This window comes from Leopardus geoffroyi, chromosome C2 (genome assembly GCF_018350155.1).
Source record: "Leopardus geoffroyi isolate Oge1 chromosome C2, O.geoffroyi_Oge1_pat1.0, whole genome shotgun sequence".
NCBI classification, from domain to species: domain Eukaryota; kingdom Metazoa; phylum Chordata; class Mammalia; order Carnivora; family Felidae; genus Leopardus; species Leopardus geoffroyi.
The window spans coordinates 59,217,889-59,242,283 of NC_059333.1; the positions used below are offsets into that span (position 1 = coordinate 59,217,889).

At 41.0% G+C, this 24,395-nt stretch overlaps 1 protein-coding gene across 1 annotated transcript in view; it reads right to left on the reverse strand.

Moving 5' to 3' along the window:
• Positions 1 to 3,655: 3,655 nt before the first annotated feature.
• The window catches only part of CCDC80 (coiled-coil domain containing 80), a 38,559-nt gene continuing 17,819 nt past the window's right edge, over positions 3,656 to 24,395 (reverse strand). The window contains exons 4-8 of the mRNA XM_045502047.1: positions 16,286 to 16,422; positions 14,445 to 14,593; positions 8,511 to 8,614; positions 5,940 to 6,020; positions 3,656 to 4,159 (exon numbers count right to left, since the gene is read on the reverse strand). Coding sequence (XP_045358003.1) covers positions 3,813 to 4,159; positions 5,940 to 6,020; positions 8,511 to 8,614; positions 14,445 to 14,593; positions 16,286 to 16,422 — 818 coding nt within the window. The 3' untranslated portion in view covers positions 3,656 to 3,812. The remainder of the gene's footprint in view (positions 4,160 to 5,939; positions 6,021 to 8,510; positions 8,615 to 14,444; positions 14,594 to 16,285; positions 16,423 to 24,395) is intronic.

Consider the following 24,395-nt stretch of genomic DNA (forward strand, 5'->3'; position numbering starts at 1 on the left):
TCATTCTTTTGCTTTCTAGAAGGAAAGTGGTAATATCGAAGGTCTCTGAAGTTTTCCAGGGATTTCCCAGTTTGTAGAAGCTTCAGGATATCGGAGAGGTGATGCATGCAGTGACCACATTAGTTAATTGTGTTGGAGAACAAGTGTGTGCTTTGTTGGAGGGATTCCTTCAATGTTCAGGATGCTCAGTCTTTGCCAGCCTGAGTGTCCTTGGAAGCTCCAGTCTGGCTGTGTGGAGATGATGAAGGTTTCTCTGTTAGAGGTGATAAGCCCCTTGGGTCTCAGCTGGAAAAGTGCACCATGCTGGAAAGAAGTTAATACGTTTTCCTGTTCCCATAAAAATCTGGAACTGGAATCTGAACTATGAAGTCTGGATTCTCTAAGAGTTTAAATCTCTTGAGTTTAGCATCCTGCTTCCTAAAGGCGAAAGGAAGATTCAAAATACCATGGAGTTAGACAAGAACTTATATAATCTATTCCTACTCTCTCATTTTGTAGATGTGGCACTGAGTCACAAAGGTAAAGTGACTTGCCTCAGGTCACACACGGACTATGGCAGAGCATGGACCAGCTATTTTCCTAAGTCCAGTGGCCATTATATGACACTACTGAATTCTATAACAACTGGCCCTTTGCCTCTCACTGCCCTAAACTTCGTTCCTGAGTTCCTAATAACATATCTGAAACTAAGAGAAAGTCTGGCATTGGGTCTTTGCACCAGCTTTGAGAGAACTAAAGAGAAGTAGTTAGCATTTAACTGTCCTTCACTTTGTCATGAAGTTAAGAGTACTCATCAACCACCTCCACTATCTGCACACCTCAAACCATTAAGTACAGAGCAGCCAAGAAGAAGAAAGGGGGAAAGGAAAGCAATCCTGCAGGAAAATGGGAGTTAATGGCCGAAAAACAGAGGTTCTTTTCAAGACACTTCTCTTTTTCTGGAATTTCCATACATTATTGAATACTGAGATCATCAGTCACGGCCCATTGAGCCATTATTCACCCTAGTCTTGAGTTGTTTTTATCACCAAGGCTCTAGAAGTCCAGAAGGTGTGAACTTCAATATTAACCATACTCCAGAAAATGAGACCAGCTGGGTTCTACAGATTCTACTGTGTCTGGACTGCCTGTAGCAGGGGAATGATTTCTCTGCTGAATTAATATTCACCTCAGAGCCTTGGGATTTCTCCAGTGAAAAACAATTCCTGGAAGTTTAGGGAAGAATTGTAACAACCAGTAGCTTTGTCTTCCTCAGAGTCTTCCGGATTTCCCTAACTCTACTGGGTGCTTTTCTTTCTAAATACCATAATTCTATAATAATTCTCAAAAACTATATTGTCTTTGTTGCTGTTATTTAGAATGAAATGCTTTTATGAAAACAAAACCAAACAAAACCAAACAAAAAACAACAACCAGATTTCAAACAACCTGATCTATATGCCCTGAAGACAGAGATTCAGGATACCAAATTCTCTAATCCTCGCATTTACTGAAATATACTTTGTGTTTTTCCAGATTATGGGATTTGAGGACATTTACCAACAGCATCTTCCTCTACACGTGGCTCAGTCCCTTTGCTGAGCTATGGCTTATTCTACCACACTCCAAATGATGATTCATGGCTTCTTGGCCCGTGCACAAAAGGAAAAAGTTTAGATACATTGCTGATTGCTATTTCAGTGCCAGTGAAAAATAATCTCAGGTAATGGAAAAAGTGTTGTCTTTCTTTGGTTGTGGAAGCTAGAACTTTATTAATATTATTATATAAGTAAATTGTCTATTATTCTTATCTACTTAGTTTCCTCGGGAGCTGAATCTCCCTCGTTGCTATATTTCCTGAAATTGACACTATGTGGACCCCTTACTTAGAATTTGTCCCTATGTAATTTCAGAAGCAATGGCAAAGACACCCATTTTTATTGGGGATTTTAAACTGTCCATCACCTTGGCAAAAATTTAAGAGCAATTACATAATCCTGCTTCTCCCACCTGCCCACTTCAAGCAGCTGGTATATACTGTTCTAAAGGGAGAGAGGAAGTGGGGCACCAGGGTGGCTCAGTAGGTTGAGCGTCCGATTTCAGCTCAGGTCATGATCTCACGGTTGAGTTCAAGCCCCGCGTCGGGCTCTGTGCTGACAGCTCAGAGCCTGAAGCCTGCTTCAGATTCTGTGTCTTTCTCTCTCTGCCCCTCCCCTGGTCATGCTCTGTGTGTGTCTCTCTCTCAAACAAGGAATACACAATAATAAATAAATAAATAAATGGAGAGAGGAAGAAAGCTCTTCACCATGGGAGAGGGGTGGAGGTGGAAACATAATTTACACAGTAAGAGAACTGTGTTCTAAAGTCACTTGAGCTGCCTGGGCCTCAGTTGCCTATAAAACAAGTAAGAATGAATGGGATCTTCATGGAGAATGAAGGGCAAAACAAATAATTTCTCAAGTTCATTGAGGTACAAATTCTACTTTTACAATATAATTATTAATAACCGAGTCCAGATGATGTAAAGACAGATTTGTGCAAATAGGCACAGATAAATGAATAGCAAATATTCACATGCGGCTTGAATGCAGTTATTAATATCTATGCTCATTAGAGTTAACAACCAATACTAAGATGATTTGCAGGATTAGTCATTAATAGCAGTGGCAAAAAAAAAAAAAAAAAAAAAAAAAAAAGCATCCCCACTACTGATAGAGGCTGGGGCTGTTAGGATGCTAAATGCCTGGGAAATGGACTGACTGCCTCAAGGCAAGTTCATAGATCTTAGTTGGTACTATTGTATTTGTTGAAAAAGAAAAAGTAGAAAAGAAGGAGGGGAAAGAGGGTAGGAGGAAGAGAGGATATTTAGTTTGAATTGCCATATCTAAAAAACAAATGCTCTTTTTCAAAGATAGAGAATCTATTTTTCACCCCAGCTACGCGTGTATCCGTTGTAACTTAGTAACATTTTTCTCTGAAAACAGGAAGAACCCTTGGGTGTAATCTTCTTTGTAATTTTCTTATATGAGATGCCACTATGGTAATAGACCCCTTAACAAGTAAGTACAGGGGTGTCAGGTGTGAGGGGGTCAAGGTTTTCCATGCCAGGAATTCACGGCATCTGCTAAAACTCTGGAAGTATCATGTCTGGCTGCCGTGCCAGATTCTGGTGGTGATTCAGGGATTGCTTTTCCTGGCCCTCTCATCTATTTCTGAAAAGACAATAAGAGAAACAGGGCAGGAAATGGCTCTGATAGCAAAGCTGGGTTTGGTGCATTTCCTGGCTTTGGTCGCCAATATCATTGGACTCCTGTGGTATCAAGCTTTATGAAAGAAACTAACAATAGGAAGCAGGGCCATCTCAATCACTTTTAGACTGACATTTCCAAAAGTGTTAAGAAGCTATTTCCTCTGTTACATGTGATCAGATGTTTCCTGAAAACATCTGTGCTGTGGTCCTTAATTTTCTTTAACAATCAGTTTTACTTGCCAATTAATACTTTTAAAAAGTAAATAAGAGGTATTAATACTTTTATATAGAATTATGTGTCCCAAATAATGTCTATCATGTAAGAAAAGGGAAGTGTCCGTTCAGCACCAGGTCCCCTCCAGTTAGAGAAACAAACAATTCTTTTAAATATCTTTATGATTTAAGGTTTCAATAACAACTCACAAGTAGGCAAAAGTTTGCTATTTATTTAATCTTGGAAGAACACAGAAAGAAAAAGGCAGGGAATGTAGGCAGTGTGGAAGAACTCCTTTGCATAGCTGGCCACTTATGGCTTTAACAGCTGCAGGGGAAACTGGCTGGGGCTACGGTTACGTGTTTCTGTTCAGTAAGGATAGCCATGGTGGTAACTCTCATGATGACGGTGGTCATCCTGGTAACCATCCTGGTATCCTTGGTGGTAGCTATGGTAACCGTAGCCTGCGTACTCATCTTCTGGGCAGCGCATCCCCAGTGACTGCTGAATGGCCATTTCCTGTCTCCGGAGTTGCATCGAATCAATTAAATCATACACAATCACCATGGACCACATTGGGGAAGGATACCAGGATTTGACATTTCCATCTTTTCCAACTAGAAGCATGGAGAAGTACTCCGGGCTCACTTGAAAATAGTTACGGATGTCTTTCACCAAATGGGCTGATATGTCTTCTCGCTCCACAACAGAACTCCCTAGAAGAGGGTTAAAAAAGTTGTTAGTGGATTGAAGAGTCACCACTCAAGCAAACATCTAAATGAGAAGAAATCACTATGAGAATAGACAGAGGACACATGAGTCTATTCCCTTTGGTTCAAAATCCAATTAAAGAAGGTTGCCGGGGTTTTCCACTAGAAATTAAATGTCCCTAATGTTCTGCAACATTATTAGCATCAAACTTTAGGACACATGATGTCTCTTTTATAGGAATGTAACAAAATATAAAACCAGTCCTCTAATTTAATTCTGGCAAGATCAACTTCTTTCAAGTTTGTCATGAACAAAGATTATATTGTTTGTATTACTAAGTTTATTACCAATTAGCTTAGTTACTTCTTTGCAAGTATGGATTTCCTTTTGATACTGTGGTTTTTATAACAAAAAGCTTATTTTCTTGTCAGAGGGGGAAAATACCAATTATATAAGATGTGAATAAATGTATTTAAACTATTATGGTCAGTGAAAAGAAGAGGGGGAATGGGGAGGGTGCTGAGGCTTTCTGGGCCAAGGACTTTATGCACATTATCTCATGTGAATAGCTTGATCTTGGAAAGAAGAACTGATTTGCTTTCTGAAAGCTTTAATCGTAGTCATTTTTTTTTTTACAGCGTTTCTGAGCCTTTCAAGCATTTATCCTCATGTGCTGAGAGGGAATCAGTAAGATACGACCCATGTGCCTCATAAAATTATTGTGGGAATTAAATGAGATTACATAGATAAAAATGCTTTGTAAATCATAAAGTCCTATACAGACAGAAAGCATTATTCTAGTCAAGAAAATGGACATTTTTACTGTCATTTTTGAATTATTTTATTATTTTATTTTTTTATTTTTTTAAAAATTTTTTTTTTCAACGTTTATTTATTTTTGGGACAGAGAGAGACAGAGCATGAACGGGGGAGGGGCAGAGAGAGAGGGAGACACAGAACCGGAAACAGGCTTCAGGCTCTGAGCCATCAGCCCAGAGCCCCACGCGGGGCTCGAACTCACGGACCGCGAGATCGTGACCTGGCTGAAGTCGGATGCTTAACCGACTGCGCCACCCAGGCGCCCCCTTGAATTATTTTATATTAAGAACAATATTAGTGAGTGCACTCTACTTCCTGTGTGCACACGTGCACACACAGGTGCATACAAACACGAGGTAGGTGGATTTGTGAACTGCGTTCACCTTAGAGGCACACCCACTGCTTGCAAATAGTTTAATATAATTTAATAGAACTTAAAAATTTTTTTTAAGTTTTTTTTAATGGTTTTATTTATTTTTGAGACAAAGAGACAGAGCATGAGCAGGGGAGGGGCAGAGAGAGAGGGGGAGACACAGAATCTGAAGTGGGCTCCAGGCTCTGAGCTGTCAGCACAGATCTTGACGCGGGGCTCAAGCTCACGGATTGTGAGATCATGACCTGAGCTGAAGTCGGACCCCTAACCAACTGAGCCACCCAGGTGCCCCTAAAATTTGTTAAATATTTGTTTATTTACTGGAGAGAGAGAGAGAAAGAGAGAGAGAGAGAGACAGAAAGAGAGAGAGAGAGAACACAAGCAGAGGAGGGGCAGAGAGAGAGGGAGACACAGAATCTGAAGCAGGCTCCAGGCTCTGAGCTGTCAGCACAGAGCCTAATGCAGGGCTTGAACTCATGGACTGCGAGATCAGGACCTGAACTGAAGTCGGACGCTGAACTGACTGAGCCACCCACGCATCCCTAACAGAACTTAAAAGGAGTTCATACTGTTTTAAAATAACAGCACTTTACCGTTAATTGGGAACAGTTCTAAAACTCCCCCAATTTCCTCTCCAACCCCTAAAAGTTTCAGAATGGTTATGTGACGCAGACCTGAAAGAAAAAAAAGAAAGCCATAGAATTGGTAAATCATCTTTTACTTCCAAAGGCCAACATCTGACAATTAGAAATTTCTACCTTAAAAACAATATAGAACATAACCTGATTAGGTAAAACAATTCATCTTTCCCCATAAAAAAAAGTAATCAAATACTTTGAAAACCTTGAAGAAGACCAATTGCAGATTTAGGATTATCAACAGGGTCAGGTGTGGGTTGGTTTGCTTTGGTTTGTAGATTGAAACAAAAGAATCTGCTCTTAAACTGTGCTTCTATTAAATAACAAAACAAAAATGAAGCCATCAGAACATTAAAACGTCTGGGATAATCTGAGCCAATTAGCATTCTGGAAAAAGAGTCATTCCTGAAGTTTCAATACTCACACGGATAATTCAACTGTCTTAGAGAAAAGACTGCAGAACCCATGTATTGGGAGTGTCAGAGGAAGAGTTCTGGCTTCCTCGCACAGAAGTTTGTCAGCTTAAAGGGCAGTTTCTTATCACTTATTTAGAGGATTCAAAGAAGCGCTTAAGCAAGCACAGCTTGGCTTCCCACCCTCAGCTAAAGTTTCAGGAAAGGAGAGAAGGTCATGCCTTGGTAGCTTGTTGGAATTCTTTTGAAGATGAAGTACATGTGAAGGGGTTCAGGAGAGAAAACCTAGGAGGACAGGGGGGCTGTCAGTTCATCATATCAAGATTTCATGGTGTTAGACAAAATGCCAACCTTGTCAGGGTCATAACTGGGGACTATGAATATGAATTTTGATGGTGCTTATTGTTCAGGGGAGAAAACTGAAAGCTGTCGGGGTAGGGCTGTTTTAAGGAGGAGCTAAAATTCAAGCAAAAGGCTATTCCTAAAAAAAAAAAGAAAGAAAAAAAAAAAAGAAAAAAAAAAAAAGAGTTTGTGGTCTTTGCTCTTCTCCCAGAGAAGTGAAGCATTCTGTTCTGCATGTTGTTGAGTCATGTTTTCTAAAGGGAAGATCACGAATTTCATTATTCCCGGAAAATATGACTTGTTTACATTTCCTGCATATTACAAAAGGGTTTGGTTACACTAATGTGATTTAGGTTCTGTGTGCATAGATTAAAAATGAAACACCACCTAATAACTGCTCCAAAGATGTCTTTAGAAAATTAATAATCCACGATTTTATTTATATTCTTATTGTGAAGGGTCATTAACTGCTCTAAGAACTTCTGTCTTACCTTGCAACATTGGTGGTTCTAAATAATTTAAAATATGCTTAACAATACAAAAAAATCTTATATATTGTTATAAAATTTTAAATTATTTGATAATAGGAGTATAGATAAAAATTCACGACTTTTCTAGTTGTTCTTACTATTATGAACTTGTTTTCTGCTTGCTTGTGTGTGTTATTATTTCACATCTTAAAATTGAAATGTATTTATAATTTCTAGGTACTGTGTCATAGCAGGGACCCAGGCTCTGTTAATGCTTTACAAAACCTACACCCCCATCTTTTTATAAATCAGGCACAGTTTTGTAACTAATAAATGATTCTTCTTCCTAACAGAAGTATCAAAATAATGCTGATTCACCTGTGTTCCAATTAGGAATTTTTAAAATCTGTGGCTCCTAGCTACTTTTCCACCCCTCTAACAACTGTTCAAATTCTTCCTCTGCAGAAGTGTATTTTAAATGAGACTTCACTTTTGAAATTGCCCTTAGCTCCTTGGTTCACCGTTGAACTTAGTAATAAGGTCTATGCATAATAACCATTCATTTTCCTTTCTGTATGTCCATATTCAAAATGATACTTTAGGTCACCAAGATAGTCATTTTGGTAAAGAAAGCAAATGTTACTTTTCGAAACACTAAGCAGTTCACTACAAAAAATAAACAAATAAATAAATAATAAACTATGTTTCTCTTTGACCTACTTGTCTTAAAAATAAGATTCTGTTTAAGAGATCTTGCTGTCTTTGATGCCCAATTATAGATCAAAATCCTTTTTGAGGGAATGGCAATATAGTACAGTTTACTTCCATTAATATATTAATTCTCAAAGCCATTCGTGTTTTTACAAAAGGCATTTCATCTATGGAGAAGTACCCCCCCCCCCCCAATGTTTTTACCTAAGTATTATCTAAGTAAATGATGATACCTGAGGTTTATAATGTTGAGACAAGTTTTAACAAATCAAACAAGAAGGCACATAACACAGATCACTGGAAGTAAAACAGTAGTTATTTTCAAACTCTTCAGTGAAGAATCCAAGGGGGGAAAATATTGAGAAAAAAAAAAGAAAGAAAGCAAAAAAAAAAAAAAAAACAAAAAACTCCAGTGGACTAAAGCTTGAGTCTGAAAGCAACTTTATACTCAACACAATTGAGTAAGTGTCTGGGAATCTCCAGTCTGGACTGAGGAATATTTGGATGATCTAAGCTTCTATGTTCCATTTTAGAATTGACCAGGAAGAGAGTGGTATGGGAAAACGGTGATGACGAAGCTTCCCACTCACCAAAATTGCAGGCCTGGCCACTGAGGGCCGAGAGCTGCTGTGAATAGGCCCAGTCTTCATCATTAGGGGCAGAGATCACCAGCAACCGCCTCCTCCATCGGAACCTGGAACAGACAGGAGGCCGTGATTACTGCTTTCAAACAATAGAGGCTAGTGTAAGAAAGCAGACTCGCTTTGGCTGTCGGGTTTTCCTGTGCCCAGAATATAAAACACCGGCCCTTAGAAGTATCTCCTAGCACATAAAAGTCATTAAACTGCATTTCCACATTTCTTGCTCTCTTTCTGTTGTAACTTCACGGTCTGCTGACTGTGGCATTTGCACGAAACATCAGGCGTGAGTCTGGCCACCGTGCCCGAAGAAGTCACTTCCGGACACTCGGGAGTTTTAGACGCAATGAGGACTGGCCCAAATCGTTATGTTATGTTGTAGCCACAGAAATAGGGAATCCAAAGAAAACTGAAGAAAACTCACAATCTAATAGAGTTTGCTCAGGCTTGGAGGGGGTTAAGAATCAAACGTATGGACTGGAAACAGAGTAGAAAAAAGAGAACTAAGTTTTAAGGCGGTGACAGTGACAGGAAGAAGGAAAGTGGCAAAGCGGTTCCAAGGGCCAAGGAGAATTCCTGGGAAAACAAAGCCCTGTGTGCCTTTCTCAGTAGCCAGTTGTTCTTCCAAAGGCAAATGCAAGTCCTAAAACACAGCCTACTCTCATTAGTAAGACCCAACATTATAGGGTCCTCTGTGAAGTGGGATGGGGCTACCTCTCGAGCCTAGGACCGTAGCATATATAACAAACTTGCTGCTCCAACACAGTAGGGTAGTAGAAAGAGTTTTTGTCTTGTAACCTAGAAACCCGAGTTCATGTTTTGTCACTGCTACTTTTTGGGTTCCTTGAGCACATCACTGAGTTCATCTGAGTCTCAGTTTTTCCTTATCTCTAGAATGAAAAATAGCATCAGCTTCAAAGAGGTATTATAAGACTTAAGCTAAAATCTGTCAGTGTAAGTTATTCATGTGATGACATGGGTATAGATGGTGGCTTAATCTGTGGGCTTCTTAGATGTAGACGTTTGTCGGTTAATAGACCTTGGACGTTTGTCTCTCATGCTATATGATAACTTAGTCAATCCTTATGTTTGTGTCTCATTTCACAGCTCACGTTCATCTATACTGACAACATTAGAGGTCAGTGAAGGCACAGCTTATTGTCTTCATTGTACAGATGACAAAATGGGGCTTAGAGAAGTAACCTGCCTAACTAGTACATCTAAGAGGTTGTACCAAATAAGATTTCTCTGACTCCCAGGCCAATGGTTTCCCTAGTTTATCCCCCTCAGAGATCCTGAGGCTTGGCTCATACAGTCAGGGTCCCAAAGGAGATACGAAGGAGAGAGGGAATGCATCCCAGGGGCAACTGTATGGAGTTATCTCAAACTCCACCTTCACTGGAGGAGGGGTTTTGCTTTCTGCCTACTGTGCAGACCCCTGTGGGGTGTTAGTACACTCACTGAGCTGGAAGCCACTCGATTTTATTCGTGACTTCTCTCCCTACGCTCATTCTAGCCTCACAGTGAACATGAGAGTTTTCAACCCCGAAGAAAATGGCCTCTTGGGGGAAGAGTGGTTTGGGTGAATGAGAGAAAATGATAGTCTGATGAAATACAACCTCTGAATGGACGCCTGTAGGAAGGCTCGCCAAGAACTGCTTACTGTGACATTACATTTGCTTCCTCTGCTTGTTTCTCTTCAAAGGGAAAGAAAAACTAAAATCTCCACTGAGGATAGGGAGATGAGTGTATCTGGCACGGAGGAGGGGAGAGGAGTGTCTGAGATTGTCCAAGGTCTCCCGGGAAAGGGAACAGTGATCACAAACATGGTCTCCTGTACTCTCCCGGCTTCCTTAGGAGGCATGCCAGCCCAGCTCTGGCCCCCCAGCCAGCATCCAAACCAGGCCAGCCTTCCTGGCCTCACACAGAGCTGTAGGGTATCCTGGAAGGAGCTATTTTGGGTGAGGTATATTTTGGCTTGTTTACCTGTGTGCACCACTGAATGCTGTCCTGATTGGATGGGGACAGGATCTGAGACTCCCTGTCGCAGACAGAACCAGGCAAAGGTCATTCCCCCTAAGTAATGATTCTTTCTCCCACGGACCTTCACATTGAGATACACGACTCCAGCTCACAACACTGAAGGAAATAACTTCCAAAGGATGTAACAAGGGATGTCAGTGTGGTCCAGATCCTTATTTTGGGCAAATAGTTTTTCTGTCACTTTAACTTATCAGTAAATAAAAATTCTATGAGCTGTGTGTGTGTTTACTTCCCTTAACTGGCATTCCCAGATTAGTGTGCATTTGCCAGTCTTTGGGGCTTCTGTCTCAGAGGAGCGTAATTATAGCCTGAACCAGATGAGTGTCACTAAAGACCAGACTGGCTTTCTGGTCAGCTGAAACCAGGCTGTATAGACTCACCAACAACTCAGCAAATTTGAAGGAAAATTCCCATTTGGATACTCATTTATTTATAGAACTGCTATTTAAATTTTTTTTTTCCTTCAGTTCTCTTTGCCTGGGTTTCAATCCTGAGGTGTTTACTAAATTTCCTCCTACCTCTTCCTTCATGACAAAATTCTCTAACTAGCAGCTGATTAACTGGTCCCAATACTAATAGCCAGCATTTATTGATTACTTACTTTGTACTAGGTCATGGGCCATTGTTGTGAATTTACTTTTCACAACTCTTAAGAATAAATACGTTTCTTATCTGCCTTTCGCAAATGAGAAAACTAAAGCCTGGAGAAGTTAACTAATCAGCCCAAGGTTACACAGTCAATAAATGAAGAAACCAGGAATCAAACTCAGGGCTGTCTGACTCAAACCTTTAGGGTATACACAACTCCACATTAATTTTTAAGATCAATGATAATCATCAGCACAGTGATTTCATGAGTTGTGACCACAAATCGTGCATAGCTACAGGACATCTAAATTATAATCATATCCATCCTGAGTATCCACAACAGATGCATGTTCCTAAAATAGTACGGAATATGAAAGCCCGTAAGGCTCTGACATTAGAAAGGAGATACATTTACACAGCACAGTGCCCTAACCAGTACAAAAGACTTTAGAGGCAAAATGTGGGTACAAGTCTTAAAAATCAAAGATATGCCAAATTCAAATCAGTTATCAACTGGAATGAGCACTGCAAGCTTCGGGTGTGAGCAAAATTGAGATAATGTCAAGCTTTCCCTGTCATGTTTTGAAACCCATGACACGGTGATTATAAAAAAGGCAGCCTGCCTGGGGATGGTAAAAAAAAATCAGGATGTCTGTAGCTGCAGCTCTCAGGGCTGGCCCAAATCCTTGGTTATAAATAACATCAATGGACTGGGTGGTAACTGCCTGCTGTAGAGGTTGGGCAACCTAAGTTTACGAGGTTGGTTCAGCAGGTATGCATCTTATAGTCCTGGAAGATTTAGAATTAAGAAGAGCAAGTTTTCAAAGAATCAATCATAGTGATAATTTATACTTCTAAGAACGACCCTGGTCTTCTTTATATACACAATGTATGTACTTGTGAAACTTAAGAGAATTTGGCTCAATAAAATGACAACCTTGAAACTTTAAATTAGAATTTATAATTGAGTAATTGGTTTAGATGTGTGGTTTTAAGTGATTGGAACCCCTGAGAAACTCTAGATTCACTGTATTTACAAGATTAACTAATTAAACTTATGGATCATTAAAGTACTCAGAAAGATTTTGTTTGTTTATTTCAACAACTCAAAAATATATATTAGGGGCGCCTGGGTGGCGCAGTCGGTTAAGCGTCCGACTTCAGCCAGGTCACGATCTCGCAGTCCGTGAGTTCGAGCCCTGTGTCAGGCTCTGGGCTGATGGCTCAGAGCCTGGAGCCTGTTTCCGATTCTGTGTCTCCCTCTCTCTCTGCCCCTCCCCCGTTCATGCTCTGTCTCTCTCTGTCCCCAAAAAAATAAATAAACGTTGAAAAAAAAATTTTTTTTAAATAAATAAAAAAATAAAAAATATATATTAAATATAAAATGACCGTTTGAAATAATAAAATTGTTTAATTATTGAGTTTGTAAGCCAGATCAAACATTAATCAAAGCCCCGTAAAAGTGATGGCTAAAATTTGCTAGGTTGTAAATAGAATAATAAGATTAAAAAGCTTAACTTAAAAGTTTAAGAGAGAGCTAAGGAAGAAAGCAAGGGAAGGAAGGGGTAGGGGAGAAAGGGGGAAGGAAGGTAAAGGAAGAAAAACACCTCAAGGGCAACAATAAGCTTTGACCATCCATCTTCTAAGTCACTGCCATAGAGAGGGATGACCTTGGATCAGAAGTTGATGCTTCAGTGCCCCCAACACTAGACAAGGAGCCACCTGTCAGGTGGAGAGTTAGAGCCCTTTCTCAGCTAAGAGAGTGGACTGAAGACTGGGTTGAGCCTCAAGTCCTTATAAAGTCAGGCACCTTCCATCTCCATTCCAGACGCTTGCATTGCACTGAAAATTGGGATGAAGGAAGAACCGCAGCTTCCTTTCAGCTCTGAAATCCTGTGGTTTTAGGGATATCTCTCTTCACTTCAAACTCTGGGCTCCTGGGTCCAAGACTAAAAATAATTCACGTTATATTTTCAAAAGGAGTATTCGAAAAGAATACGGGCCTTGGGTGGCGCCGTGAGTCCCAGAGCTGACACTAGCTGGGTGATGACCGAAAGTTAGTTACTTGATCTCTGTCAGCCTCAGTTGTCCCCTCTACAACTCAACAATAGTTACAGTATTCAGCTCATAGGATTGTTGTAAAGATTAAACTTGGGAAGGTGAAGTGCTTGGCACAGAGGTGAGCATACAAAAAGTGATCCCAGAAACCCTGGGATGGAGTCAGGGCCATAGAGGCAACATAGCTGGTAAACTGCAGACCTCAAACTTGGATGAACAGTAAGTCCTGTGCTCTTTACACATCATGAGGTTATCTTTTAAGAGACCCAAGCCTCCTGAATCTAGAGGAGTTCAGATTATCTACCTACTTACTAAACAGAGAATCCTTGATTCTCCAACTCACACATAGAGAACATGCTTTATAGACACAAGTAAGGAAGTTCACAGCCTCCAAGTTAATGAGCCTTCAAGTAAATTCTTGCTCCATTTCTGGAGCCTCTTCGCCACACAGTACAGCTGGGCAGGGGTGGGGGGGGGGTGTTGGGGAGGGGAGATGTTACACGGAGATCTCTGTGCATTTATTTGCTGTAGGTGGAACTTCTGTAGTTTTGCATCTCCTAGGGCCCCAAAGGCCCTGTAGAATTTCCATCCAGCATGGGGGAAGGGATGGAAAAGGGAGGAAGTGGAGCAATTTTTTTAAACAGTCTTCTCTGTGTATTTACTGAAGTTTCCCTACAATGGTTTTCAATAAACCCTCCTCGCCAGGGAATCAGGGAGCTGGGTAAAGAGCATTTCTCCTTCTAGAGGGGCTTTTATTGTTTTCTGCAGAGCTGGAAGGAAGCAGAAAATCAAGCAGAGTGTTCCAAATCCTGTTTGAAACCAGAAGGGCCTAATAAATAAATATGTAAAATAAAAATGCAGTATATAAAGCCCTCCAAATTCACTGATGGAATAAATTAACCCTCACAGGTCAGAATTATTTATTCTGTGCCAAGAAAGAAGCAGAAAAGAGAGAAAAGGCCTATCCAAAGCCACCAAATCAACATTCAAGCTTGGAGCTGACCCCAGTCAACCTTGTGACCAGAGCCCTTTTGACAGGAAAAGACTAAGTCCAGTGGCCAGAGGACCATGAGGCAGACGGACCTTTCAGCTGGGCAGGTCTGCACACACATCTACTTTGTGTTTCCTTAGCCTTTTCATTAACTCACTCAGAACACATCCCCACCTGCCTCCTCAGGGACTCCAAAGGTGAGGTACCTGGACAGGAAGTTCTCCAATGACTGCTTCTTGTCTTCCTTGCAAACAATGCCCTCCTTCTTCTGCTTTTCCATATCTTTGATTCGGGACTGGAATGTATCGATCAAATCGAACACAGACTTCATTGCTATGGGTACCTCGTAGTATTGCTGTTTAAGAAAGAATAGAAAGCATATAATGTTTAAGGGTGTTTCTTCCCTCTGCTCAGAGGATAGAGGGCCTGGGAAAATTCAGGGGAGCGCTGGAGAAATCAGAGTCTCGAGGGTTCATTGATTTACACATCCTCCTCTGCAAAAATACCTCTGCTGATGTTTTGGGGTTCAGAATCCATGAAGTAACTGCCCCTTATGTTTAATGAGAATTTCTTAACTGCGTGCCTTTAATGGGAAAGGGTCCATGACTTCCTTATCACACATATCCTAGGCTCACTTCCCTACCTCTGGGACTACGCTGGTTCCTGTTCGCTACACAACTGAGGAGAAGGTGAGAAGTGCTGTAATTGACACGGAAATGGAATAACCTGTTGGAATATCTGACTTGAACTATCAGGGTAATTTTCCACCAGAAGGAGCACCGTTCTCTGGCCATCAGGAATCTAGATAAACTCTTTGTGATTCCCAGAGGCTGTTTTATTGAGCAAGCATCACTCAAAATTAGACCATGTTTCTATGTGTATCCTTAGAAAAAAAGTTGGAATCCACCTTAAAGATAATGCAATTCAGTTTCCTGGATCAGAGCTTCCTGCACTTATAACAGCAACCTAAGATGGATTTGATGGCTGGCTGAGCATTGTCAGCATAAACTACAGGGAAGTCTGGACATGGCTTGGAGATATGCCCCCAGTGGGAATTCAGTAAGCTAGAATGTAAAAGCTGGCAGAGACCTTTGGGCCCATCCAGTTCAGCCCCTCACGTTATAGGTGGGGCAACGCAAGTGAGGAATGCATTAAAGAAGGGAACTCTCTCCAGATCCAGAAGAAGACTACAGGTTGAATGACCTATTCTGATGGCCCAGGTGACCTTTCTCCTGATGATCTTCATATAAGCATGGTATGCTATTGGTGCACTAGAAGAGTAAAGACAGTGCAATCTGGAGCCAGCCTGTGTGGGTACCAAGCGCAATGCTAAGTGGGTAAACTTGGGCATGTTACTTAACCACGCTGGGCCTATCTTTGTTCTTCCATGAAATGAAGATAATACTCATTATTTATCTCAGAGATTTGAGATAGGGATTGTAAAGGGTTGAGGTAAGTGCCTGGCGTAAGGAAGATACTTAATAAAGTTAGCTATTTTTGTTAGTATTAGTATTAGTATTAGCATTAGTATTAGTATTAGTATTAGTAGTATTACTACATGGCACAATTTTTCATGGTTCAGAACTTCTGTCCCTAAGCATAAGAAGAAAGTAGGTATAAAACCCTACTGTCTTGTCCATGTGGGATTGAGAGGTAAAACTTCCAGGCCCTTCCAGAGTGGGTCCATGTTAAATCTGACCTTCCTGAAGGAAGAAGCCAACTACTTTTCACCTTTTATCCTCAGGGCCTGGGACATCATAGCTACTCAACCAGTGTCTGATGAATGCATGACATTGATGTTACAGAAGAGTTTAGTCTGAGTTAAACAGCTGGGCCATACGAGGTCATCCAACCCAGTTCTTTCCATAGACTACATTTGTAGGCACAAATTCTGTAAGATAACGTGGAATATCTGGACCTTTTCAAAACCTTCCCACTTAATAAAATAATTTGTGCTTATTCATACGTCTAATAGATTCATTGACAAAAAATTCAGAGTTGCTATTCTAAGGAATGGAACTGTACTGTCTAAAACAGAAACCCGTACCTTGACTCTCAGGTCCACGTCTGTGAGCACCATGAAGAAGTCATTGTAGGTCATTCCATACTCTTTCCTCAGCTCACCAATGAGATGCTGGTCTACCAGGTCCTCATCGTCCACCACTCGCATGGGTTTTTCATTATCTTCAAGGAAATGAAATGTGAATGAATATGGGTGTGACAAGACCGAAATAAGTGGGAAGCGAATGGGTGGAGGCTCTGAGTCTCCGTCCTGAGTTAATTAGAACAGCTTTCATTAGTTGCACACATTCAGCTAACATTTTGTTTGAACACAAGTTCCCCAAGTGAATAAGTAAATGTAGAGATAAATGAATAAACTCATTTTGAAAGTCAGTTCTCTACAGATAATCAAGCCCCATCTGTGCCTACCCTGATGGTAGGTAGTGAATCAGAAGGAGCAAAGTGAGAGTGAAGGCTGCTGACTCACCCCTCGAAGAAGATTGCCAACTCTATCCTGGGAATGAGTCATCACCCCATCTCACCAAGGAGCTTTTAAATTTATTTTAGTTTTTGTTTCTGTTTTTAAAAAAACGTTTTGTGTTTTGTTTTTTTTTTTAGTTTTCATTATTTATTGAGTCTAAAATCTCTGTCTTTTCCTCACTTTTATTACAGAATCACTTTGAGACTCAGTGAACCATGTCATTGCTGTAGAGAAAAACAAGCCTATGTTCAGACCTGCCCAACAGGTTCATTTTAGCTCCAAAAATGTAGAGCTCTCCATAATACAATTTTTTAAGTTTATTTATTTATTTTGAGAGAGAGAGAGAGAGAGAGAGAGAGAGAGAGAGACACTATGAGCAGGGGAGGGGCAGAGAGAGGGAATCCCAAGCAGGCTCCGAGCTGTCAGTGACAAGCCCAATGAGGGGCTTGATCTCACGAACCATGAGATCGTGACCTGAACTGAAATCAGGAGTCGGACACCTTAACCCACTGAGCCACCCAGCTGCCCTCATTATACAAATTTTGTAAGTGAACACAATTTCAAGCAAAGTGTTACTAAATGCACAGAAGTTTTTAACCATTATGTATTTTTTTTTTAACATCAAGTCCTAAAAATAAATTATTATACTTCGAAATGGTTCTTGAACATGTCACTAGGAGGATGGGAAGTTTGAACATGGCAACTCTTAAGCCTGGAAATCAGTTTAACATCTCTGAGATGAAAATGCTACATCCCTCCCAGGTCACAGTGTTTCCCTCAACCCTACAAAAATTTTTATCTGCCAAATGACTCCCTGTATTTAAAAAAAAATGTGAAAAAAATAAAGTCAGCAAAGATGTGATCATAGATATATTGGTGAAAAGACTCTATCACTTACTGCCCACATTGCTACCCACTGAATAGTACTACAGTAGAAACAGCCATGGTTTTACAGATACAGAGGTTATAGGGCTTGAGTACCACGGACCATTGCTCTTTTACTCATAAAAAGGGGATGATTACAATTTAACTATTACTTTGGTTTATTTGACTAGGATCACTGAAAGTACACAAACAAGGAACTTGATTTCCTCTAAAGCAGATCAAAATGCAAAGACAAAGAATCTGCTTTCTTCCCTCAAATTGTGACAGTTCTTCACAGAGGCAGTTCAAAGGCATGGGAGCCCATAGCTTATATGAGGACCAAGCGCTCTGCAAAGTGAAAAATTATATGCTTCGTACATATAAACTACTTTTTAAAAAATTTTTAAACGTTTATTTATTATTGAAAGACAGAGAGACACAGAGCATGAACAGGGGAGGGGCCGAGAGATGGAGAGACACAGAATCGGAAGCAGGCTCCAGGCTCCGAGCTGTCAGCACAGAGCCCGATGCGGGGCTCGAACTCACAAACCGCGAGATCGTGACCTGAGCCAAAGTCGGATGCTTAACCCACTGACCCACCCAGGCGCCCCCATATAAACTATTTGTTATGTTTACTTACTTATTTTGAGAGAGAGAGACAGAGACAGCAGGGGAGGGGCAGACAGAGAGAGGGAGAGAGAGAATCCTAAGCGTGGGGGTGGATGCCACAAACCGTGAGATCATGACCTGAGCCGAAATCCAGAGGCAGAAGCTTAACTGACCGAGCCACCCAGGCATCCCTAAACTGTTTTTTAAATGTACATTTTTGCTGTCATGAATTAATTACAAAGTAATTAAAAAAAATTGCCAGATTCATGTTGTTGGTTTTTGTTTACTATGTCTCATTGAGCTAAACAAGCAAGTTGCTGAAGAAAATGCATAGTAGACAATATTCTTGCTTAAAAGGAAATAAAAGAAAATACATCTGTACAGGAATAGACACTGGAAAATGTCCAGAAGGACATCTAGTTGGTAACAATGGTTGCCTCTAGGGAATGGAAAAGGTGAGTGGACACGTTCACTATTTACACATGTCTATATTATGTAAAATTTAACAAGGAGCATATTTTACAGTTAGTAATAATAATAAAATAAATAATTAAAAACTGATTTAAAAATGTTTTTGATAACTAATGATTCTGAAACTTTACAAGCAAGATTTTCTCTTGAATCTAAGGATTCCTAATTTTAATTCTCAGCATACTTTTGTTCATTCCACAAAGTATTTGTTAACACACTGGAGTGTAATAACAAAGTATTTGTTAACACACTGGAGTGTAATAACAAAGTATTTGTTAACACACTGGAGTGTAATAACAAAGTATTTGTTAATACACTGGAGTGTAGTAACAAAGTATTTGTTAATACACTGGAGTGTAGTAACAAAGTATTTGTTAATACACTGTTAATACAAATAACAAAGTATTTGTTATACACTGTTAATACACTGGAAATGCAGCCAGTGTCCTGAGCTAAGTCTGTGCTGGGTGCTGGATTCACAAATGAGTAATTTGGATAGAGTTCAAATTCCTAATCAGAATCAAAATGAGACCATTATCTCTACCTCACAGAGAAAGTTACAAAAAGCACTAAATGGCTGAGATGGAAGGAAGTTGGAGAATGTGGTAGAATTCAAACAATGGCCCCAGTTCTTCACCTTTCTCCATACCTACACTCTTTGTCCAGTGACTGCGGCTCCTCTTTACAGTGATGAGTTAAACTGTCGTGCCTCCCGATTCTGAGCTCATCTATACCACACGCTCCGGCCAGTGCCAGGTGATGTTAGCAAAAGTGACACAGAAGCTAGAAATGAGCCTGTACATTTGGGATTGCTCTTGCCTCCACCATCGCCATGAGAACAACATGCACGCTAGACTTCTGAAGAATAAGCTAAACCAAGTTACCCTGGCCTCAGCCCAGACGGGGCGATTCCAGATCAGCTGACACCAGTTGATCCCTAAAGTGTTCAAGCCCAGCCAAGATCAGCAGGACCCCCCAGCCAACCAGCAGCTGACTGGACATGCATAGGCCAGCCTCACCAAGGCTTGCCCAGCCCAGCCCAGCCAGGTGAGCTGAACCCTACAGGCTTATGACTGAATGTTTAATAATTACACGCCACTGGAGTGTGTGGGTCGTCATTACACAGCCTTATTGTGGCAACAGAGAAGTGAAACGGACATTACCTAGCAGAACCCAGTCACGTTACTGAGAAACAATAATATATGGCGCATTAGATGAAACAGGGACTGAAGCAGACACTGTGGTGCACTGCCCAGATCCTGCCTTCAGAAGCAAGGCTGCTGTGAAGGCTAGCCGCTGACTCCCTCTCTGCAAATCACTGACCTTAGAAAGGAGGTGCCTTTCTGCCAAGTCACACTCTTCCTAGGGGACAGCCCACATTCAGCGGCTGATGCAGTGGGGAAGATCGAAAAAACGTCCCCGTTGCCTCCAAGTGAACTCCTACTCCGAAGGGTTCATTGCATTACAACTAAAACTCCCTCTCTGTTCTCTCGGATCCCTCCCCTCTCATAAGCATTATTCCGAAGATGACTCCCCCATTAACCGCATGTATGCAAATCTCAGTTTCAGAGCCTGCTTCCCAGAGAACAAACCCATCACAGAGCCCGCAAAGGAGCAACTGGCTCAAGTTTACCCTACTAGTTAATAACAGAGTGAGGGTTAAGGCTCAGTTAATACGACCTCATTCTTACTGAGTATTCTCTCTACTTGACCAAAATCTATCCCACCCAAGGACAGAGAAGACCTAGGACCAAGATTTAAGCCAACCTTCGTTCTAACTGGGATATAGCAAGAAACCGATCTCATGGCCTGTTTTCTCCTTTCAACTAAAAGATCTTCTGAAACGTTTTGACCTGACATTAAAAATAAAACATTCTACACTTCCAGACTGCAGAGTATCTACATCCCAAATGAATGTTTGTGCTGAGGTGGAAAATCACAGTGAAAGCACTGATCAACGGTGGCTCCTACAAAGAATGACAGCAGCTCTACCATAAGACAGTGTCCCCCTCTGGCCCAATTCGGAGGAAGGGATGTGTGAGGCCAGCTCCCAGCTCCAGCTGCCTGCCCCTGCCCCAGATCTCCATTACGTTCCACGTTCAGTCTCAGTCAGGGCTGGGTGAACATGAGGCTCTCCTCGGTCTGGAAATGCAGCATCAATTTGGCAGCTTCTTGTTACATTTTTGTAACAGTTTTGCCAAAGCTCTCTAGTCCTTTACAGGTCTTAGAAGCAAACATTCTTGAGGACGCAATCCTATAAACAGTCTGCATGGTCTTGATCCAGCTAAATGGATTCACAGATCCAAACCCATGTGGTGGGATTTGGTTATTCCACACAGCCTGTCCTTGACCTAAGATGACTTAGGAGGGACAGGAGGGAGCTTGAACTCTGTCACACCCTGGTGGGGACTGGTCCTGTAAGTGGGGCATTGGCCAGGGTTTCCATCCTTTAAGGATCTCAATTCCCAAGTTGAGGTGGTAATAGATTTCTTCATGTATTTGTTCTTCCATGTCTGACCACAGACAGCAATGACGTTGCAGAAAAATTCAGCTCCAGCAACAACTTACTAACCAACTGTGTGCCAGGCATTACATTCGAAGTTTCCATCTGTGATGGCTCCTTCTCTACGATATCTGTGGTATCTCCTACTCCCACTCTGTCTCACCTGAGTTCAGGCATTCTGCCAATGTTCCTGGACCATTTCAGCCTCTCCCATTGCTTCAGAAGTCCTTTATCTCCTCTAACAGTTTTTCAAAGCATGATCCACTGTCTACCCTCACCTGGGTAGACAGGTGGGGCACAATCACCTGGGGCACTCGTTAAAATGACAATCCTTGGGTCCAGACCAATTTGATCAGAATTTCTAGAGGCGAGGCTCAGGAATCTGCATGTTAACAAGTTTTCTGGGTCACTATGTTGCCATCTAAGGACAGGGAACAAGGACAGGATAAAATCCAAATCCTAGGCATAGCGGCCAAGGCCATTTCTGCCCTGGACTCAGTCTATCTTAGCGAGCTGATCACTTAACTCTTCCATACAATATGCTCCAGCTTCTATTTTCAGTTTCTAGAAATATGCCCTCTCTTCCTGGAATGCTATCCCTACCCCTGTCTACATGGGAATTCCTAATTACTTCTGCAACCTATCTTTACCTCACCTATGCACTCACAATACTTTTAGCTGCTTCTGGAATAATGCTTATCACCCTGCATTGCAACAGGTTGTTTACACATCTATCTTTCCACTAGATACGAGTAGTTCATCAACAGGGACTAACCTTTGATTATCTTCTAAATCCCTGTAGCCTGGCACACATAGACACTAGGTACAGATTTGGCAACCATGACATCTCTCCCCTAAGAAAGATGTCATGTGAGAAAAAAGAGGGTAGTGAGGGGTAGAGTCAAGGAGGTGAGCAGTTCTGGGTCCACATAGAAAATGCATCATCAAACCCTTACACTTCCTGTATCTTGTGAGTCTATAACACAGCCAGTCTAAGTATAATTTGAGAAAGCTCATCATATAGATTTATTTTCTAAATTTGGGTTTTCACATATGAGGTCTTATAATTGTATTAACCACATTTAAAAATTTCTATATATTATGATATTTTGACATGTTAAAAACCCTTTCTGACTAGGGAGAGACTGCCTCTCCCAAAGCTAGCCAATTCTTAGAGACAGCAAATCTGCAGCCTGCAATAGCTCTCTGAAATGCAAACCAACCAACCCAATGCCCTACCTCCTCTCTCTGACACGTGCACGCCAGGAAACAATATTCCTCTTCCTTAATCATCCAGGGTCAGGTACCAGGCAACTAGGGACCAGCCCTATAGCCCAAAGCCTGGTGACATTATTCAAACTAGCCAATCAGAAACTATGTACTTTGTCCTGCCTCACCTTTCTCTTGGGAGCCCCAATAAAGACAGTGACCTAGGCTCTCCCCTCCCTGCTCTTACTGCTGCTTTCTGACCCAACCCTGGCTCCACTTGTGGGCCTAGGGGGAGTGCTGCAATTTCCTCTCTGGGACCCATGATCAATAAACTCTATTTTCCTTTGGCATTCTGATCTCTTGAGTGTCATCCACTGCGCTGCACCATTCATCACCTACCTTAATAAACCCTTTCCAGGGGTAACACACAACATAGATAAAATCTATTTATATGGCACTTAAAATATAACTATCCTGGGGTGCCTGGGTGGTTCAGTAGGTTAAGCGCCTGACTTCAGCTCAGGTCATGATCTCGCGCTCTGTGAGTTCGAGTCCCGCATCGCGCTCTGTGCTGACAGCTCAGAGCCTGGAGCCTGCTTTGGATTCTGTGTCTCCCTTCTCTCTCTGCTCCTCCCCCACTTATGCTCTGTCTCACTTTGTCTCTCAAAAATAAATACATGTTAAAAACATTTTTTTTTAATAACAAAATACAACTATCCTATTCAAGAAGTCAGCACAGGCCAAAGCTATGGATAAATCTGAAGGCAAAGACTCCATAAAAAGCCGAATCTTTTATTTTAACCATATTTCTGGGATTGCTGACGATAACCCTGGCCTCCAGCTATGAGGTTTACTTTCTTTTGATTGGAAACAGATTAATTTAAAGGACTCTGTAGTTGATTCTCTTGCTCCTATTTTACTGTATGAATGGGTCAGTTGCCTGCCTACCAACCCATTGTGAAATGAGTGTCTGGATCAAATTGAGAGGGGAGACTAACCTGGCCATTCCTGATCACAAAGTTGCTGCCTTCTTGGTCTCTAGAAAGAGCAACTTGTCCTATCTATGAAGAAAGCATCCTTCCAGATTCTTTTCTGTCCTACAGGCTGACTCCCCCAAACCTGGGAAGTTATTTAAAATTTATTTGAAAAATATATTTAGAAATCTTTAGTGACTTCACATGGTTTACCAAATAAAATTTGATTTCTCTGTGCTGGTATTTGAAATCCTTTAAAATCTGGTGCCAACCTCTCTTTCACTCTGTCCTACACTTAACCGTCTGCTCTCCACCAAACCTAGCTGCAAATCAGAACCACTTGAGCAACAGTTTAAAAATATAAATTCCTGGACCTTATCCCCAAACTGGGTCAGTATCTTGGAATTGGGAAGAGAACTGGAGTCTCAATTTTCATTCTAATTTAGAAAGAGTACCTATAAATTGATATTAAGAAGAACAATCTTAAGAAGAAATTGATAGTAAGAAGAAAAAAAAAAAGGCAAAGGACACTAAAAACAAAGTATGAATGCTCCTCAAACACATGAAAAAATGTCCAATCATACTCATAGAAAGAAAAATGCAACCCACCAACACACTACGCTAAGATCTCCTTTTTCTTTACCACATTGGCTGAAAACATTCACAAGCTTGGTTGTACAATCTTTTGGAGAGCTTTAGGGAAACAGACACTTACACATTGCTGGTGGGATTGCAGTATGATACAACTTGTATGGAGAGAAATCTGCTGATATCTAATGAAATTAAATACATTTTCCATTTGGCCCAATAATCCTGATTCTCAGAATCTATTGTAAAGATATACCCACATAGATAGAGTAACATATGTATAAGATGATTTACTGTGAAACTGTTTATAATAGCAAAATACTGAAAGCAATCTAAATGTCTATTAACAAGGGTACTAGTTAAACAAACTATGATAGGATCTCACAATGGCTTAATAAAGAATTAGGATGATTTTTGTATACTCATAAGGGAAGATTTCCAGGAAATATTTTTTAGG